Source organism: Pomacea canaliculata, linkage group LG3 (assembly GCF_003073045.1).
Source record: "Pomacea canaliculata isolate SZHN2017 linkage group LG3, ASM307304v1, whole genome shotgun sequence".
Taxonomy (NCBI): Eukaryota; Metazoa; Mollusca; class Gastropoda; order Architaenioglossa; family Ampullariidae; genus Pomacea; species Pomacea canaliculata.
In genome coordinates, this window is record NC_037592.1 from 9,667,807 (window position 1) to 9,688,552 (window position 20,746).

The window sequence follows — 20,746 nt, forward strand, 5'->3', positions numbered from 1 at the left end:
AAGCTCATCGTTTTTCATCTAAAAAAAATTTAAAATGCACCAGCATGTGCATATACACAGAGGGGGGGGGGAAGAATGGGGAACAAGCTGAAAAAAATGGCAAAGAAGGCTGAAGGGGATGCTGAGGAAAAAAATTAAATATAAATGAGGAAGAAAAGAAAGAAATACCTCGAAGATAGACAAAAATATCGAGAAGCAGACATTCTTTTATTTCATCCAAGTATAGCTACAAATGAGCTGGGAGAGGTTAACAGTGTGAGAGACAAAGTGAGAGAAAGAAAAATGAAAAACATTGAACTTTGCTTTTTTTTTTAAATAAAACTTGTAAGTACTACTCTAAACAAAGGACATAGAAAAGATAAAAGAGACAATGAGGACTACTGAGAGAAACTCTTCCGAATAAAACACTCACTCTCTCAAGAGAACTCCCTTTCTCAAGAACACTCACTCTCTCACAAATAAACATTCTTACTGTGATGTAAATTCAGCAACGTCCCATGATGACTTTATATATAATTGTGAAACTGTATCAATTCATGACACAGTGATATCTGACAAACAATATTTCACTGGTGATTATTGACAAGTGGATACAAAGTTAAGATACAGAGTTTATGGTAAACACCTGAAATACAAACCATTTGATAACTGGTCCTTCAAATCATCAAGGTTGCAAATGTTGGTAGCTGTCCTATTCTGTCCATCCAAAGACACCTGCAGAACCATGTGCTCCCTTTATGGCAGGTCAATCCATGAATCAATATGGCACCACTATTCCTGAACTCTACCACGGATTCCACACATTCCTTTTATCCGAAGGTTCATTTTTTCAGGAGGCGCAATGAAGGTAGAAATCCACTGGAAGGTAAATCCTTACTGAAGTCTTGAACGTGATCCATAAACATCAAAACATGTTCACCTAACAAATCAGACAAAGCAAGAGGTGAGTGCATTGTCTTCAACCTAATCTGTAAAATAAATTTTATTACAGATATATATCAGTTTACAATTGTAAAATACTACCACTGACATATGTTTATACATGAAACATCAAGATTTGTAACAATCTTTAAGCACAAGAGGATATCTAGAACAATGATGCCCTTCTCAGTTAAAACTGTTTTGCTTTAACAAATTATTTTCTGAAAATACTACTATTTAATCATTATTATATTATGAAATTAGAAAATGATGTTTTGATGTAGCTTTGATTTTGTGTTTTAAGCCTTACTCACTTTCAACTGATCATTAGCACTTAATGAATTCTGACTCAGAAAAACTCTTCACAATTTTTTTTTGTTTTTTGGCAATGTGTTGTCAAAATATTTATCAAAAGCTAATTCAGCAACAACTGTTTCTTGGTTCATTTAAAAGGTCACAGAACATATGCAAAAAAAGTCTGTCAATATAAGATTTAGTAATAGCATGCAGTTGTCACTGAAATCATCTTAGACTCAGCAGATGCAGAGTTCAGAAAAACAATAAAAGAATAGATATTTATCTAATTACTTTATTTTTTATTCAGCAGTGTGACCTACTTCCTGACCTTAGAATGACAGTGTACTGACAAATGCAGTTGCTGTATTCACCTGACCTGTCTCTATCACTAAAGATTACTGCCATACATGTGTGTGCAAATCTCCACTGATATCACAAAGGTTAAGCAGCCACAAAAGTATTCCCTCTGTTCTCCTTTTCCAATCTTTAGTACTAGTGCATTGCTATCCCAGATTGTGGCCAACTGTTTAATACATCATGGTTCTTAGACCAACTAAATACTTACACAGTTTGGTAACTAGAATTCTTCTATGCTGTGATACAAATAAATGAAATCCTGTGTGTGTGTGTGGCACAACATAAAAATCATTCTTGACTCTTGATTATGGCCCATAAAAACTACAAATTTCCTACTAGTATTTTAAACAAGTTGTAACTTTGCCTGTGGCGTGTATGTGTTGACGCAAGGAGGTGTACCGCCGGCGCTAGGGGCGCGCAACCTCGTTGCGTATGTCACTTCATGTTTACCTCGTGACCACACAACAATAGGAGGATTTGTAATGCAGTCGTTCGCAATTTGACACAATATACAATAACACAATAGATACAGCTCAACTGGGGTAAGCGTGCCGCACATCACAGTCACAGATTATTTCATGCTATTACTTCGCTGTTGACTTTACTGACAAAATACAATAATAGGTCAGCGGGTGGGATAAGAGACTTTAAAAATAAATATATACATGTAAATCATTGAATCGATCACACATCATATAAATATATCCTCGAAGATTGCTTTGAAAACTGCTACTAAATTAAGATTTATGACTTGTAAAAATATTTTAAGTGTCTGGCAATGATAGTACAAGGAAGACGCACAACACTGAGCAGTTGCGCAAACATATTTCGTGAACACGTCCGCTTGCCTCATGTTCGTGAGGTCACGAGCAACAAATAGCATCCACCAGCCGAAAACCAGCGGCTATATGTGTACGATTGTTATGATTTTAGTTTAGGGGACTCACCTCTTTAAAGAAGAGAGGCGATCAGATGAGACTACGCAGCAGAGAAGGCGGAACATGTAACCTCGCGACTCCAACTCTCTCGCGCTCGCCTTCCAAGTCCTTGACTACCGCGCTGACCTCCTTTCTAGAGAGCTACTTTGTTTACTTTGCCTCGTGCCGCCCAGAGCTGTTTTTAACTTCGCGTGAGCCGGTTAAGCGGATCAGTCATCAGTCTGTACCGCCATGCTTCATCTGGTGCAGGGAGAGTAAACGGCGATAGTCTGGTGAGTCGAAGAGTAGAGAAGAAGACCTTCATTTTGCATCGATTGGAATGCCGAGGGCTCCCGGCTGGTGTCTACCTCGCACAGTGTGGTGTGACGTAATGTTTGAACTGCAGAACAAAGATGTTGGTGGGGTAATCGAAACCCGTGCAGGGGCTGGGAAGGAGGAGTGAAGGGAAGATAGTTCGCAAGATTGTTGTGCAGAAAAACGTTTGGCGATTACTCAAAAAACCAACGACACAAAACTCAAGATCAATATATTGGGTCGAAACTAAAAGAGTTATAAAATCATGTTCATGTCTAAGCTCTAAAATTATCATAGTTTGCAGCAGTCTATCAAAAACTTGCAGACCTCATGAAAGTGATTTCCCTCTCACCTCGTTAAAGCTGGGCTAATTTTAGATATAATCATCCCATCTACAAAAGTTTCTTTTGTTCTTTCTCTCCCTTCTTCCCCGTTGAGGTGAAAAGTGACCTCAGTTTCTCTGTATGTACTCAGCCTCACAGCGTTTGTCGCCCTTTCTCTCTTTTTTTTTTACTCCGCCACCAGCCCTAGTACTGCTTAGCAGGGTAAAACGTTTCACACAGCGTACAAAAAAATAAAACAAACTGTTACAAGCCGTACTCGAAATCCATTCCTCACCATAAAGCTACCTTAGATCTGTTCTTTCAAGTAACACGTTGACCCTCCCTTCCTTCCTTTACTCATACTCCCCACCATTAGTCAGGAGGCCCGGTTGCGCAACCGTTAGCGCCTGTCACCAATACAGTGAGGGTTCAGCCCTCGTCTCAGGCACGCTGTTCTTTCTCTGATGTGGCATCTGTTTACAGGGCTGGCTGCCTCCCTGTGATATATATAGCCTTAGTTTCTGGCTCGACAAAACTATTAGTATTCTCCTTTCCATAGAAACCTCCTGGCAATATATCAAGAAAGTTCAATAGTCAGTAGCACCATCGAATCCTGAAAACACGTCTGAGCGAGCGTGATATAAATGATGATGACGTTGATTTTGAGGGAAAGTGCTTCAACCTAGTGGTGATTTCGCACTGATGGGGGTGAGGATCTTTGTGGGTGTGGGCATGGGGAATGTGGGTGTAGGGAGGGAGTCAGTGTCTTGTGACGCGGCAGGTGCTGTCTATTTTGTTTGTGCTCTCTCTTCGTGGTTGGGATTAGGTGTGCCGAGTCTGTTTTGGTGATGTACTGTTCTGGTGCCTTCTTGTTGCTGCTGCCACTTGCTAACTGTGCTTCAGAGGCATGTCTGGTCCGCCGTGGTGGTGTACTGTGCTGGTGCCCTCTCTTTTTTTCTGCCACTTGATACCTGTGCCTAGGAGGCCTGTCTGTTCTGCCGCGGTGGTGTATGGTTTTAGTTTTTACTTTTTAGTCTTGATTTTAGACGGTTTGGTGTCTTTTTCTTGTGGGTGTATATTTTTTTAAATCTTTTGTCTATCTTATGTAATATGAAATTGGGGTGGCTTGTTGCTGCTGATGCTACTAATAAACGTCTATTGTGCCACGGTTCTTTTGGAAGGTTGAGGCAGCTATTAAGGTTTAGTGCCAGTCTATATTTGTCTAAGAAATGTTTTAGTTCTTCCCTTTCTAATTTGTTTTCATTGCACTCCAGCAGCACATGTATAAATGATGATGATGGTTATTATTAAATATATGGGTTTCATTTGCTTGTGTTTATGAGGGTGTTTTAAGGTAGTTGTCTTCATAAAGATGAGTAAATATGATCTAAATGAAGGAACCCTACCTTGTTATCATTCTCTAATCATTTCTATGCCGTACGTTCTATAGCCCCTCGTGCCACACTCTATCCAATGCTTTTCAAAGTTGTGGTACATATTTTTACCATGCTGAAGGTGCTTCTCGATAAGGACGACTGTTGTCGACTAGGGGTATACAAAAGGCTTTTAATAGAAGTAAAGAGAACGCGCGGCGTTATATTTATTCAGAAACATCGGTTGGATAACCAGAGGACGATATCTCGAGCATTTATAGCTCTATAAATCTTCAACAAGGGCCCACAACCAGCGAGCTGGGTTGTTCTCTTGGGTGTACAGTGACAACAAATGAAACACATGACACATGTTATGACAATGCCAGTCGATTCCTGATACAGAATACCCTAATACCCTGGGTAATCTCTTCGTGAAAATGTTCTTCTTGTAATTCGAAACAGTATAAAAAAGTAATGTTGCATTGACAAGGCAGTTTTTGTTACAGCGTTATATATAACTCCCTAATAAATGTAACCTGAGCAACAACACATTACATATATTAGAAATAACAGTAGTTGAAGTGCGGCGACAATGTCAAATATTAGAGACATGTCATGGCAATGACTTCCTAGACAAAGTGCATGCGCACTCTCTTCAAAAAGCCATGAAATGTTGCTAAAAGTGTTAGTCGATGTCTTTTTAGGCGAGTTGTACACAAAGACCATAGTATTGCGTACACTTGTGCACAAAAGAAGAACTCCACTTCTTGGACAGACAAAGAAATACATTGTCTTGATTTGCAAACTACTCCCTCCCGTAAATTCGATTTTTAAATTAAATATTTCTCCTGCTTGCATAAAGACTTTAGAAAACACAACAGCATTTAGAGCAAATACTTACAGAAGTGCGCGAGTGATCGAGAGAGATTGAAACAAGAGAAAAGACAAAGAAAGTAAGGAATACAGAGGTCGAGTACCATTCAGATGTTTAAATCGGCGAGTAATTTGTACCGTTGTTTATTCTGGCTTAAAGATTTATTCTCTAGCATGTTTTCTGTACAGTTATCGAACTATAATGGTCGCGAGGACTATAATTTGTTCTCTATTATTTAAACAACGACTATGTTGTTATCTACATCAATCAGAGTTGAAGAAACTCGCCCTAACCTCAATGTTATGCCTTTCATTGTATGTGTTCCTAAGTGCAGATAAATGTGTATTTCCGTCGTTGTGTTCTCCTTTGTGCGAATGTTTGTTCTTACCTTACCCGTGGGTGCGTGTGTGTGTGTGTGATATGAGTGCATCCATGTGAGTCGATATGTTTCCATTTTATATCGTGGTAAGAACCGGTAGATATGCCAGAAATTGATTCACATACAGCAAAATCTTTCTGAAAATATATGAAGAAATGCTGTAAAATTTGACCAGATGTTCGTTTTCACCCATTTATTCCTCGCGTTCCATTATTAGAACAAAATGGGTTGTTTTTTTTCTCTCTCTCTCTCTTCAAATTCTGGTTTCTTGTTTATCTGTAGGTTGCGTACATAAATTTGATTGATTCACAAATTCAAATATTGTAACGTCCTGCATAAATGGTTTAACAGTGTGTGTGTGTGAGTTAATATCTTACCTCGCATCCACACGGCACCGGGTCAGACTCCAAAATGGAAGCTCGAGCCGTCAAAGAACAGAATGACTTCAGTACGTTTGTGCGTCCTCACACTTTTGCTCCAAAGACTCGTTCCTTGTAATTAACCTATTTTGTTCTAATAATAATTTGTCGGAGCGGTCACGCCGCCCTGGAGACCTTACAGCAGATGCCACGTCTCCCTCATCCCCTCGCCCCTCTCACCCGTAAGTCCTACGTCATCATTGCCCGTCCCGTGGTTGGTGCTTTTGACCCTCGTAACACTGACCCACTGGCGCAACAGGTCGCGTCTACCGGCTGTTGTGTCGCTCCGCCTGTTACATATAAACCATAATGACTTTAACAGTCGCAGGGAGGTGGGGGAGGGGATGGTGGTGTGAGAGAGAGACGGGGGTATCAGATGAGGGTTTTGACTGTCTTGTCGGACGGTGGGTCGTGTTACGTGCCTCGCCACTCGGTCCGCGGCGTTGGTTTCGAACAGAATAGCTGCAGGGAAGCGCAAATTAAAACAAACGAGATGACTGTGTCTTCAGACTTGTTTCACCTTCCACACCTCACTCACCCCCTAAATAACCTCCTCCATCTTCCTTTTTTCGCTTTATATTTTCCCCTCCGGTGTGCAAATGCGTGCAAGTGGTTGCTCATCAGCATGCACTCTTTCATTGTATAATTTGTCATCGTGTTGATACTTCAAGGCTTGTCTTTTACCCCTTGTCGAAGAGGCTCTTAACATGTCAGTCTAGAAGTCGATTATTTCATTGTTACAGCCACCATATATTGGCACCGTCGCGGTCTGCTTTTATTATTATTATATTCACCACAATAACGATTTTTATATTTCCCATTTCCAAACATCAAGGAGTAGGCTAAGCGCTTTAAAAAATCCACATAAATAGATCATAACCACAGGAATAACAGCAGTAGGAGGACACAAGGTAGTCATTTCAGGAAGAGACGAAGTATAAGACTAGATAATAACGGCAGTAGCAGGAAGATGGGTTGCTGGAACGGCAGAAATACTCTTTGGGTTAAAACCTGGAAGTACAGCACCGACATCTTTACAGCTGCTGGCAGCACAACCGTTCCTGTGAGGACGCGCGTACAAGCGTGACGTCTGTATGAAAGAAAGGGAAGATGGCTTTAGAAGGATTGGATCCATTTGCGGAGGAGAACTCTAAAGAGCTCCGAGTCCCTAGCCTCTCCACAAACAGAGGATAATGAGGCTTCACTTTGTTCCTGTTTCTGGTCAATAGGGGACAGAGATCGATATTCGATCCTTCCCAGTCTGGACTCTGTACCTCATGTTCCTACATGGCACCACCCGACCTCAAACGACACCACTTTCTGAAAATTGACAGTTTTTTTTTTTTGGTCCATGGTCTTTGCTGTCGGCGAGCTCATGTTCACTTCCTTCTATAAGGTGATCAATGGCATCTTCTGTGGATTCAGTTACGTGGACGAGTTCGGTTCTCGATCATATAAGTGTTTATGAATGTCAGTATGTATGTATGTATGTATGTATGTATGTATGTATGTATGTATGTATGTATGTATGTATGTTAGTTGGTTCCATTCTGTGGAAGGTAGGAGGGAAAGAGAAGTAGCCAAGAAACAACCCCTTCTTTTGCTTTTCTTCTTCTCTTTCATTACCTTTTCATTCTTTCTCTCTCGTTCTTTTTCTCATGCATTCAGTCTAACAATTTCATTTCCCGTTTGTTCATTTCGTTATGGCTTTGATGGATGTCCTAATATTTCTCGGTCATTTATGCACAAGTCACTTTGTGATGACAAGTTTATCTTAAAAAATTTGTGGCACATTTACAAATTAACCACCAAAAGTCTGTTCTGTTCAGTTCAGCATAAGTACATCGTAAGATTTGATTTAAAAAGGGAGGTGGTAACAATGCCACTGACTGTCTTAGAAAGTTCAGTACGGCGAAGGTCAGATATGGTTGTTGTTGTAAACTTAAACGAACGAGGTTAATTTTTTTAAGAAAAATGATATCCCACACTGATGTGCAAGAAAGTAAACTATCTTTTTTGTTTTTTGGGGTTTTTTTTTTCGTAAATAAAAGTACAAACAACTCCCTCGTTGTTTTCATTCCTAGGCTTCAGGTAAAATAAGTCAAAGACCTTCCGTAGTTTATTAAAACCAAGAGATTATGATAACAAAATAGCGACCACTCTACAATGTTCTCACACTAATATCTTTGTTTTTAGAGCATTTAGTTATAATAATTACAAAACTACTCCTAAATATAGAAACTACTATTTAATATAAAATACATTTATTTTGAAAGAAATATTTTTTTCCATGATAAAAACGCTAGACAAAGCATCTGTTGATAAGAAGGAAGAAAAGTTTCAAGGACCAAGATTTTATTTCAAGAATTCACCAAAATGTAACTGACAACAGCTGTCGAGGATAATTTCTGAACAAAGAAGGATGTTTGATAAACCATTTTTTAACAGTTTCCCAAAGACCGTGTTGTCTAGTGCGCCCCCTATCACCCACCCACACACGTACCTACGCATGCTCTGCGCCCACACATATATAAGGAGCCGTGCAGCGGCACATTCACATAATAAATCTTGATAAACTTGAAGACTAAACTGCAGTCAAGGACGAGTAGGACGATAAGCGAGGAGATAATCTGAAGGACTTCAGTAAACGTCAGTCTCACGCGGAAAAAGCATGCACTGTCCTCACTTTTTACCCTCTTCGGAAAGTCTGCCGTGCACTCTTCACCCGCTGTCCATGACTTGTGACGAACAGAAAAGTAGCACACTGAGACCTCACCAGTTGACAATGTAGATCAGCCTTCCGTCACCGATAAACACGATAAGTGAGAGTTTTGGGAAAGGGTTTTCGGAGGCCACTGAACTGAAGCGTGTACCCAAGATGGGCTGGGTACTTTCGAACCACACTTTCCACTCTAGTCTGGACATGGACTATTGCGGGAGACAGAGTAGTACGACTACTGATTGTACATCTGGTACACTGCTCATCACTTCTTCCAAGCTCCCACCATCAGATGGCCGAGACACGCGGCGGTACCTCGCCTTGTGGGTCGTGACAACCCTGTAGTTCCCGTCGTCCTTCCGTTCCAACACGGGAGGAAAAAAGGTCTCTCTCCCGCCAAAACACTACCACCCGCATCCTCCCCATTCACCAAGCTGGCAAATGCATGCAAAAATTTCTATGGCAGTATTATCCCTCCTGCACATAGCCTTTCTTTACTGTTTTGGCCCTTTCTTCAATGTCTCAAAGCCGCCTTTAACTGCAATAATATCCTTTAGAAATACAGGTTTTGCTGACTCATTTTTCTACATCACATTGACAGTTAGGTCACTCCTGCTTGGCAGGATTGTACAAATAACAACTTAACTGCTGTCAAGACGGTGGCAGAGAGAGAGAAGACCATAAGTGTGTTATCTGCTGCTGATCCGAGATATCACATACGGATCTGAAAACTTTACTTTTTCTCTCCCGTCATTTGACTTGACGATGCATCAGTTCTATTGACAGTATGTAGCACTTACTAAGAGTAAGACCTCTGAAAGGTCACATGGTATAAGAATTAGATCGCACAAAGCTTACAGGAAAGAAGCCATGCACTGGTTCACCTATTGATGAAATGCTTCGTATAAGAACTTATAAGCCGAATTAGTCAAAGCCATCTTTTAAAATTATTAAACCCGTCGTTCGCTTTGCGTGTCAGTTAAAAGAAATTGAAAATACGCACATAAATTTGATTGGGTACATTGTGTCAAAGGGACAAAACAATGTGAAGAGCAGGATTCTGAAAGAAAGTAAACCATAATATGTAAATGATTACTTTCAAGTGTCTATGTTTACCTTCAGTAGTGTAATCTGTTAAGCCAAACCATTAGTTTGATAACTTACGAAGAAGGCTACATTGAGAATTAGAATGATGACAGATGTAGTATCATCATTTAAGCATTAAATATTTACGATTTGTACATAGCTAAACTAAAATAATAAGGGAATAAATTCACAAAATGAAACAACCAAATCGATAGCAAAATTCAGAAAAAGACTAAACATCTCAAATAAAATAAGTAAAAGAATGTTTTGAAACATACTAAAAAGCATAAAATATTTTTTCCTTAAGTCTCGAGATTCTCGTACTGTTGTAATGTGAACTAACAATAGGTGATGTAAGAAGACTGTCAATAGAAATCACATTCTCACAGATATGGCAACCGCGATGGGAAAGAGAGAAAGAGAGAAAGAGAACTGAAATCAACAATTAGTTATTACGGATCGGTTCTGTGTCTCGATACGAGGCCTTGCCAAGTGTCAAAGGTCAGGCATGCAACAAAGAGCCCCTGTTTCGAAGGAAGACCATTGCAGATGTTGTTCCAGCTTGAATATTTTTTTTGCTGGGGAGAAGGTTTTTTTTTCATGTCTGGATCAGGATTTAGCTTTTGTATTTGTTTCCACCCGTGTCTCTAGGCAACATTGTGTGGTTTGGCTCGCCACATCAAATACACCATGTGCTGACTGCCCCCTCCCTGTAGCTCCCCCCACTAACTCCATCTGCACGCGTCAAGGACGCAGACGTTTACGCGAAAGGTGTTGACAGCTTTTCTGTTTTGGAGGCTGGTGCTGCCCTTGTGTTCACTGTATGTTGACCCATAAATATTTGTCACACTGGCTCAACCACCCCCCTCTCTGCATCCTCACCCGGCTGCTGGATCTCGGTCAGTGGGCCATCTTGAATGTCCACACCAATCAGGATGTCCACGTCTCAGGTTACAGCTAAAACACGTTGCATGGGTTTTTTCTGGTTCATTCCATCAAGTTTTTAACAACACGTGCTTAGCTCTGGTCATCTGCCTTTGTTCCCCGCCAGACGGCGCACCAATACCTACGACTAGCGTTAAGTTCACACACTACACACAGCTTTCAATTAATAAAATAAACAATTGCGTGCTATGCTCGGTACTATTTGCTATGACATGTGATGTTATTGCATCAGTATGTGTATGTAAAAGAAGATATTATTGGGCAAAAAAAGACATAAATCATCAATACACAAGCAGCAATTATTTCAACACCGTGGCTTGCTGTTAATACTCGGATACTTACTCTTGACGACGCAGTCAGTATTCCACAGTCCACGTGTATAATTCAAAGTTCACACGTATCATGCACAGTTTGCACATATAATTCCAGTTGGTAGCCTAGTAGATATATAATCCACTGTCCGTGGAGAAGCTATTGTTTGAAGTTTGCTTCTCATCGAGACGACTTCTGCTCGCCACCCCGCAGAGTCAGAACGTGAAGAGTTTATATTAGTCTGATGCTGAGCTGCCTCATCATACACGTGGGTTTCCCCTAGTCAGCCTTTGATCTCGGACCGATTCAGGGAAGTTAACAGGTACTAAACTTCTTCGACCCGCGGCCCGTGTTGAGGGCAGGGTGTCCAGTGTCACAGGTCAGATTTATGGGCCCCGCCTTGACCATCCCTTCAGGTCATCAACAGGAGCGGTGGTAACTTGACCAGTGCACTGTTGGTGGTCTGTACAAACTTCACTAAACTCATCCCATCGCTTGCGGTGCTCGACGTGAACTTTTCTGTCGTTTGCCTTCTAATTGTCGCCGGGCCATTAACAATGATTAACTAAAATTCTTTCGCGGGCCAGGTAAAATTTCATGGCGGCCCGAGGGCCGTGTGTTTGACACCCCTGCCTTAGAGGGTTGAGGAAGGCAAAGCAGCGAAGGAGAGAAAATGGGCACCACCCTCGAGTAAAAGCTTGCCCCTAGAAAAGTGAGATGCCGCCTGAACACCTCACCCCCAGCCCCCCAGCAACCTGAAAAGGTTAGAGTATGACTTTTACCACACCATTGCTGGAACAATGCTCTTGAAGCCAAAAAAAAACAAAACAAAAAAAACCTGTGTGTGAGAAAAAGCGAGAGATAAAATATCCTTCTAGTTGCTCACATTAAAGGTCAGGTGTAGAGAGATCACTGATGGAAGATGTACTTCGAGAATGAGTCTGAAACCAAGAGGGCAAGATTCAGGAAAAAGTATGGTTGGGTTTGAGAACCTTGAAGCAAGGGGCGAGTCAACGCAAGGTACTGCAGTCCCGAGCACTACTGGCACTACCTGTGACAGGTAGACGTTCACGCCACGTCCGACAGAAGTCGTCGTTCTCAAAAGGAACATGTCTGTAGAGTCAGCCCATGCTTCAAATGGCTGGAGTGTGGAGTCGAGCTGGTGTTTTTTCGGCGTCTACACGTGGTATTGTTCATCCCGGTGCTGTCCAACAGTGTAGTCGGGTGATCAAGCAGCCGTCAAAGAAAACATGTGTATGTCCCCGGACCGGGAATCGAATCTGTGTCACCAGACATTTCTCTCTGGCGTGGGCTGGCAGATCGAGCGGGAAGTGACGACGGACAGTCGGACAGACGGTTGAAGGAGGAAAGTCATCAACATGTCGTGACTGTCGAATGGAGGACTGCTTCTCACCTCAACACAAACATGTTCACACAAAGGGATTGCCAATGCGAGAACAGCTGTAACAACTGAGTGGTGCGTGTATGTACATTTAACGAGAAGTAACAGCACCGTCACACCGGAAGTGTGACAGCACCTGCTGTCTGTCTGCCGAGACCAACGCTTATTAGCCTCTTGCGAAGTTCTCAGCTTGTAGTCTCGGTGAGCCTTAACAATGAATGTGACTAAACCGGAAGCTTTTTATACACCAGCCTCGTATTAGTAATTAACTTGAAAAAAATCGTCCAGCAAGCAGTCCAGTAGAACAAGTTCGTGATAGCACGCACAGTAGTTCTGGCACACCCTTTAGATGGGTTTAAACTCAGAAATATTTCGACACGGATAATAGATAATGTATTGATAATGTAAACTACAAAAAAAATCAAACATGTCAATAAAAAAAGTATTTGTAAATAATAAACGTTGCGCAAATAGAAGTATCATTACAGTTTTTAATCAAAATTTAATATTTTCGCTCATACCCTTAGACACGCAAATAACCCATTTCACACATTTCTACGTGTTCCACAAGCTGTCTGTTGGATGTGGACTTTTCCAGCTGGATTTCACTAGTCTCTTGCGATCTGCAATCAACTGTGAATGCCTTTCAGTCTTAATTATTGAGAACCCGTTCAAAAAGTGCCACAAACTCTGTTGAATTTTATGAAGGATCCTGAAAGGCACATCTCTTCTGCACTTTCCACAACAGTTTCTTCAGCCACCACGAGAGGAACAGACTTTCCCAGTTTCCCAGTCCAACCGTAAATCTTCGAATCATAAGAACCTTTCGGTATCTAATCACCCGTGAATTACTTTGAATCTCACATAATCAAGAACCTTTCTCGGTCTGTAATTAACCGTGAAATACCTCGAATCGCATATGATCATAAACTTTCTGGTTGGTCATTAACTGCGAAATACTTCAAATAAAATAAGACCAAGAACCTTTCGATGTGTAATTAGCCGTCAGTTACTTCGAAGCAGAGATAACAAACGGTCATTTCGGTAGGTAATGAAAAGCCTGTCTCTTTAATGCACAACTAAAAATGTAGAAGTTCATGAACGATCCTGCAAAATCCTATATAGGTCGTTCTCAGCTGGAAAAATATTTAAACATTTTTTAATATCACCGCATACTCAAAAAACTTTGCCGAACGTGGTAGACAGGTAGAGCATTGGTCCACATTTGTATTGTTAGCCATTTCACACATTTCAACATTTTCCCCAAGCTATCTGAAACCCTAACCCTAATCCTAACCCTAACCCCGAATCCTAGGTAAGGTCACAAGAATGTAAAATGCTTTAAAAAAACTTATTTAACAAAATTTCACTAATTGGCAGACGAAACACGTACATTATCAGGTTCCCGGCAAACTTTGTCGATGAGTCACGACTTTTTAAAATATTTTGAGCGATTTTTTTTATTATTATTATTTTTTTTTTTTGCAGTTGGTGTTGCTTTAAAATGGAGAACAAGCAGGTGTCATCCCTAATTTCAGCTGTAAATCATGCAGAATGTAGTTTTTACTCTTTTTTTGCACCACAAGAACACTGTCCATTTGAGTCCCCATTGTCGTGAACTTTCTTCAGGCTCTTTCACGTGCATCTTAGCTCCATCACGAGGCATTCAGCGAGTGCCTGCAGTGTGTTCTCACCTGCCGACTGCTCGACTTCTAGAATGTGTGCAGGGACTAACGGACGCTGTGACCTGCGTTGCTCGGCATCCACAGCGACCTGTCGACCTGCGATGTGTGTCATGACCTCTTGATCTTTTCGGAGGGTTCGGTGACCTGGCGATTGCTTGCTGCTGAGGCTCGACGATATTCCATTCAAAGCTGAAAGGACTGTGTCCTTGTTATTGCTGCTGGGGATTTTTGTGTGATGAACTTCTTTAATTTTGATGATAAAACATCTGAATGTGTATCTACTTTGTTGCCCTATACAATCTCCAGAGGTAATGAAGGAATCTGTGGGCATTGGCAACGTCGTTTGTAACGTAAGAAACCCTCGTGTGAGGAAACTAAAGAATATTAACACTTCTCGTAACCGGGAGAAACTGCTGACTGTTGTTGCAATTTCTTGTAATTTGAGGAAATTACATATATTGTAGTTTCGTGTAACACAAAGAAGCTTTTCGTGATGTGGGAAAAACTGCAGACTTTTACAGCTTTTTCTCTGCAACAGCAGAAATCTGATGACTCATATTCTTAAAAGATACTTCTTGTGATACGAAAATATTGCAATGAGAGATCTTCGCTTAATATCATACTTTTCTCTTATCCCCGACGAGAAGGGAGGACAGGAGGGGGCTGATGTACCCGGGCCCACGGCTGTGAAGGTGCCGGGCCTTGATCAGTGGATTTGTTCCTTCTTTCTTTTTTTTCCTTTCCTTTATCTTTTAAAGAAAGGTTAATGAAACATAACTAGGGATTTTTTCTATGGAACGGGGTACTACAAGTTTGATTCTTTTACATTAGTTTTCCTGATTTACTAACCACTCACGTGTAAACAACTCAATGCTCAAGTAGTGATGTAGATCCTAGTGCACTTGTCCTAAAGTATATTTTACCTTAGTGCATCAAATGTAGATATTGACAATCTTCAGCATATTATTATATACTGGGAAAATAACTTACGATAACAATTACATTATAATCTGCCTTTGGGCCCCTGCTGGCTCTCGGCGGGGATGGTGGTCAGTCACCTTTCTTTATTCAGATCGTCATGAGGCACGTGGTTAATAAGCATCCCAGCTGTCACACTTCTTTCCCTCAACCAGTTTACAAGAAATTGGTTCAAGTCGATACCTCGCCACGAAATAACTCATTCTTCTCTCTATGTTGTTCGTGATCTCTATTCTCCAAGCCTATAATCAGTCGTGACAGAAACGCATATATCTAATACATCTATAACTGTTTTAACTTGTCCATTTCACAAAAAGTATTCTGCCAGGATCTCCTTTCTCCCTCACACACACGCACGCGCGCGATCATGGGCATTCATTTGTTTTGGGGTCATACTGTACGGTTCTGAAACTTGGAGAGTGACAAATACCATCACCTAAAAGTTCCAGATTTTTAGCAACCTACGCCATATTTGAAATAAGATGGCCTGAAAAAGATCTCCAACAGCAGGCTGTAGTTAAAAAAAAAACAACAACAACAACCAAAATGCTACTAGCAAGACACCAAGAAGCGCAAATGGCGCTGGATAGGACACACCCTGTGCAAACCAGCTGACACCATTGCCAAGCAGGCACTTGACTGGAACCCTCAGAGGAAGAGGAGAGTTGGGAGACCAAAGCAGACTTGGAAAAGAACAGTAGAGAGCGAGGCAAAGGACTGGGAACCACATGGGCCCAACTGAATGGGCCGGCCCTACACCGGGTCCGCTGGCGAGATGTTGTTGCGGCCCTATGCTCCTCGAGGATAGCAATGACTAAACTTAACCCTTGTTTTGGGCAGTGGATAATCTAATGGTTTGAGCAATTTAGTCCAAATATGAAGTCGCGCATACTATTTCTGTATTTGTATGACTCGGTATGCTTCCAACAATTGACTCAACTGTGGTGCTGGATAAAAGGTAGAGCAATGGAGACGAAACGGGATCATCGTCACAGAAACCCTCCGTGAACAAAGTGGGGGCTTTGCCATGTTAATTGTAGACTAATGGTGGAGCAAAGAGAGCCCCTCCGGACAGTACTTGGGTACTTTGCATTTGGTATTCTGCTCCCTCTCTCACCATACCTCTGTCCTGTGGCTGTCTTCTGACCTTCGTAAAACATCCCCACCACGACCTCTACTTTCTAGAAAATTATCTGCTAAAATTATAACTTACAATCTAACGGCTACACTCACTGACCATGCGATTCGGTCTCTGAGCAATCACAAGTACCAGCTTAACAACTCTGAACCTAAAGTTGTTATTATCAATGTCTTTTGTTTTTATTTAGGCCATTCGAGAACAAAGGTAAGGAATTAGTTGAAATATTTATTCGTTGAATAATCTATTTAAATATTAGTTTTCTATATTGCTACGCAAATGCATTAATTTTATGAAATAAAAATGGAAATAGTCTCCCAACGTTTCTTCAAGTCTCTTGTTCAGCTCTTTATTACAAGAGAAAAAGTCTCTTTTCTTAGTCTGAAAATTGACTTTCAAAAGTAAATTGTAGTTTACAGATACTCTTCAAAATTAAGGCATGTATTATGTGTTATGCCAGTTTATAAACGACCAGATATTTTACGACTTTTGAATAACCCATTCCTCTTTCCCCCATCGGTTAAGCAATTTCTCAAAAGAAAATCCCTGTCCAGCTCAAACAATAAGACTGTGGAACTCCACTCCCACAAAATATTTAATTTTTTTCTCGGCTTTGTCATGTGATGATATAGTTAAAGTAGAATGAAAGAAAATCCCGCGGCAACCATAAAGCCCCTTCATCTAGCTAGATTGATATTAAGGACAAGAGCGATGGAATCTTTAATAAAAAAAAATAAATTTTGCAGTAAACACTGTAGGTGGTCTCCGAAGGCAGGGACGAATATGCTAGGAGGGCTTCTGGTCTCCTGGAGTTGATGCAGCAGTTCTCGACATTTCTGGGCCTTTCACTTCCTCTGAAATGTGTTTGTTGTGAATTGTGGTTTGTGGATTACCTGAAGAATTATCAACAGCACAACATCTTGTGAGGATGCTCTTCTGGTGCAGCTAGTGTGTGCACGAAAACCTTGACCATCTTCCTGCGCCATTGACGTAGTTTTACTATGAGCAAGTTGAAACCACTACAGCTTTTTTGTCATAGGATGATGAAATTCCACACTACAGCATCTTCTTTTGTAATGTAAATAAATTAATGCTGTTTCATCTTCTTTACATGTTGCGCTACACTGTCATCACACCCTTCAGTACATAAGCACCCTGATAGCCTAGGAGGTGACTTTCAGTAAAGGCAGTTTATTACTGAATAGGGCGAAGGTTGCTGTATCCTGTATGACTGGGGAAATATGAGCGCGAGGTGGGTGAGCTCGGAGAAAGAGAAGGAGATACAGCGAGTAAGTTAAATTGTGTTTCAGGATCTTGACTCAGCGAGATTGTTTCTGTTTGTAATGGCCAGAGAATGATTTGTAGAAGCATTTCTGACTTTATGTACCGACATACTCATGACATATTGTCTTTTGTGGGACATTAAATATAAACATACAATATGGGATGGTACTGCACGATGAAGACTATTATTATTATTGTTTTTATTACAACCATCCATACTACTAGTACCATTTACACCACCAATATCTCTACCAACAATGATGCCACCTCCAGTATGTACTATACCTCTAGAAACTGTGGCACCATATCTACTATACTATATCTATCCCAACAATAGCACCACCGGCACTATACACTAGACCTCTACCAACAACAGCACTACTGTTACTATATTATACTATCCCTCTACCAACAGTATCACCTCCTCTATACAATATACCTTTAGAATGACACCAACATCCACTAAATACTATACTTCTACCAACAAAAGCACTACCGTCACTATACACTATCCTTGTAATAATAATACCACCGACACTATACATGGTATCTCTATCGACACTGGCACCACATCTACTATTCACTATAGGAAAGGCAGAAGGGTGAAAAACAGACGAACAAACGCGTGCATAAAAATGGCAAAGGATGTTGCGTAGAACCTCGTGTAGTTATGCATGTGTTGGTAGGTATATCTATGTGCATATTAGTTCGCGCCAAACTGCTAGACATTGGCTCAGCAACAGCAGTAGTCGGACCCGATGATGTGTGTTTACCTCACACGGTCTTTGACCTTTTGAGCATACAGGGGTCTATATTAGACTGTACCTCCCACCCACCCCCTTCTCTTGTTACGTACACTGTGCCTTTGACCTGCCTTCTGCATGCTCGCAGTATATCAGTTTGCTATGTCTACTTGAATAAGTATAATTGTTTTCCATAGCAAAAAGGTCCTTCTACCTATCTTTGCTTAGTCAGTATGAATACATAATGCGACACTACAGTCAGGTACGTTTATGCAAGCTGCAGACAGTTTAGCTATGGAGTACATTTTATTTTTGCAGCTTGTTTCTTTTTCACACCCTCTAATGTCACCATTCACACATCCCACTTTATCAACAATTTGTTGAAAGCTGTAATGATGATGATGATTTCTATAACTATAGAGGACAAGGTGCGTGACACTCATCTAAAATAACAAGTAGTTGATTGTGACTGCATACATGCACTTTATTAATGTTAATTAGAAATGATGATATATACAGTATATACCATGTGCACAGTTTCAATGTGATTTCATCCTATCACTTGCGCCGACGACTTTGCGAAGATACTCGATGGCTCTCTGCGCCTCGCGACCAGTCGAACCTTCGGCCTTTCGCCAAGAGAAAAGAGGAATGGGGATGTTTGTAAAGCCACCTGTCGTGGCGCATGGACAGGTTAAAAAAATTTTTTGTTGCTCTGAACGATTTTCTTGATCGGATGAAGAAGTCGGCGAGTCAGGGAGTGCACTACAAAGCAGATGCGCGGCTGCTGGCGAGAAGTGAAGTGAGGAGACAAAGGTAAGCACGGGCTGGAGTACGTGGGTCACTCGTGCCGTTGGAATCAGTGATACCACCGATGTATTGAGCCGTTTCAGATGACGTCATCAAAACATGGAGGGCAGGTAGTCGCCGGTCGCTCAGTCCTAGCCCTCAGTCGAAAAGGAACACCCTAAACTGAAGTTGGAAAATATAAACATGATTATATTTTCCAACTTCAGTTTAGGGTGTTTCTCACAGCATCTGACACATGTTAGGAGTGTCAGTCTGTCCACTGACCCACTCGAGTGTCATGTTTTTTAGGGTCTTTTTAACCTGACAAGTCATTTCATAACGTTTGTCTCTTCAGCCCGACTGTCATAATTATTAAAACATGCCTAACTCAGTTTGAGAAAGCCCTTTAGAATAAACAGAAGGGCCACCTTTGGCTTTGAGGGACCGATGTGAAAGTATGTCGGGACACCTGTGTGGGGGGTTGTGGGATTGTTTGTTTTGACAAGTTGCGCTTGTGTGTCACAGTAAAATTGGTCAATTACTCATGCAAAACAGTTACATATAGTTACGTGCTCTTTGTATCGCACATACCCAGAGAGAGAGAGAGCGCGGGAATCGGACACATGCACCCAAATATTTATGCCTAGTACCAGTCAACATTGTGTCGCCTTGAACAAACTTTATGTGTGTGCCAAAGAGGAAATACATCAACACGCTCGCCCCCGCAGCTCTGGTCACGTGGGGTCTGTTGGCCGTTCGCCCTTTGCTCACTCCATCAAATGCATCGTTGTCCGTTTTCCAGGACAGGCGGGAGGATCCTTGAAATCCGCCTCCCTTTTCTAGGTCGTATACAGAGCGTCTGAATTGCTCTCTTAGTTTCACCGTCAACGTAGATATCATTTTTGTTGTTACCCTACCCTCATCCCGTTCGGTTGTAATTCCCGTCAACCCTGTCACCCCAGGTGCAGGCCAGTCATGGGGTAAGAAACTCGTGCGCTCGTCATGGACGCAATAAGCGGTAAGCGGGTAGCTAAGTGGCTAAAGCGAAGGCGTCCAAACCCGATAATGTGTGCATGAGCCGGTTCGATACCCGTGTGACGCAAACTACTTCTCTTCACTTGACGCAGCTGTGGAGTGGGCACCTTAGAGGGTTGTGAAGAGAGGGAGGCACAGCCCGTGCAAAAAAGCTGGTTTCCCCCCCCCTTCCCCAAGATCATAAGGTGAAGGATAGTTTTTTTTTAATTATTATGATCTCTTTTGACAAGTATAAGTCTGTGGCTAATGCATAATAAGCACATTTCATCTATAGGGTTCATTATGTTGGAGACTTGGTCAATTCAGACACAAGAGTTATTAGCCCTGTAGGGCCCAATTGTTACTCGTGGCGGGCACACGCGCTGTTGTATGCAGAACAGGTGTATGCGGCATACTGATGGTAGCAGACACTGCAAATGTCTGTGGGTCGCTGACTTTCATTCTTAACCATTTCC

At 41.5% G+C, this 20,746-nt stretch overlaps 1 protein-coding gene across 3 annotated transcripts in view; it reads right to left on the reverse strand.

Annotated features, from left to right (window-relative positions):
* The window catches only part of LOC112559824 (nuclear receptor subfamily 1 group D member 1-like), a 44,712-nt gene that overhangs the window by 21,964 nt on the left and 2,002 nt on the right, over positions 1 to 20,746 (reverse strand). The window contains exons 1-2 of one of the 3 annotated variants that reach the window (XM_025231269.1): positions 2,523 to 2,757; positions 639 to 919 (exon numbers count right to left, since the gene is read on the reverse strand). In XM_025231269.1, the coding sequence (XP_025087054.1) occupies positions 639 to 726 (88 nt within the window). In that variant the 5' untranslated portion in view covers positions 727 to 919; positions 2,523 to 2,757. Of the gene's footprint in view, positions 1 to 638; positions 920 to 2,522; positions 2,758 to 20,746 lie in introns of those variants that run through there. The other 2 variants (XM_025231267.1, XM_025231268.1) reach the window with 2 other exon arrangements.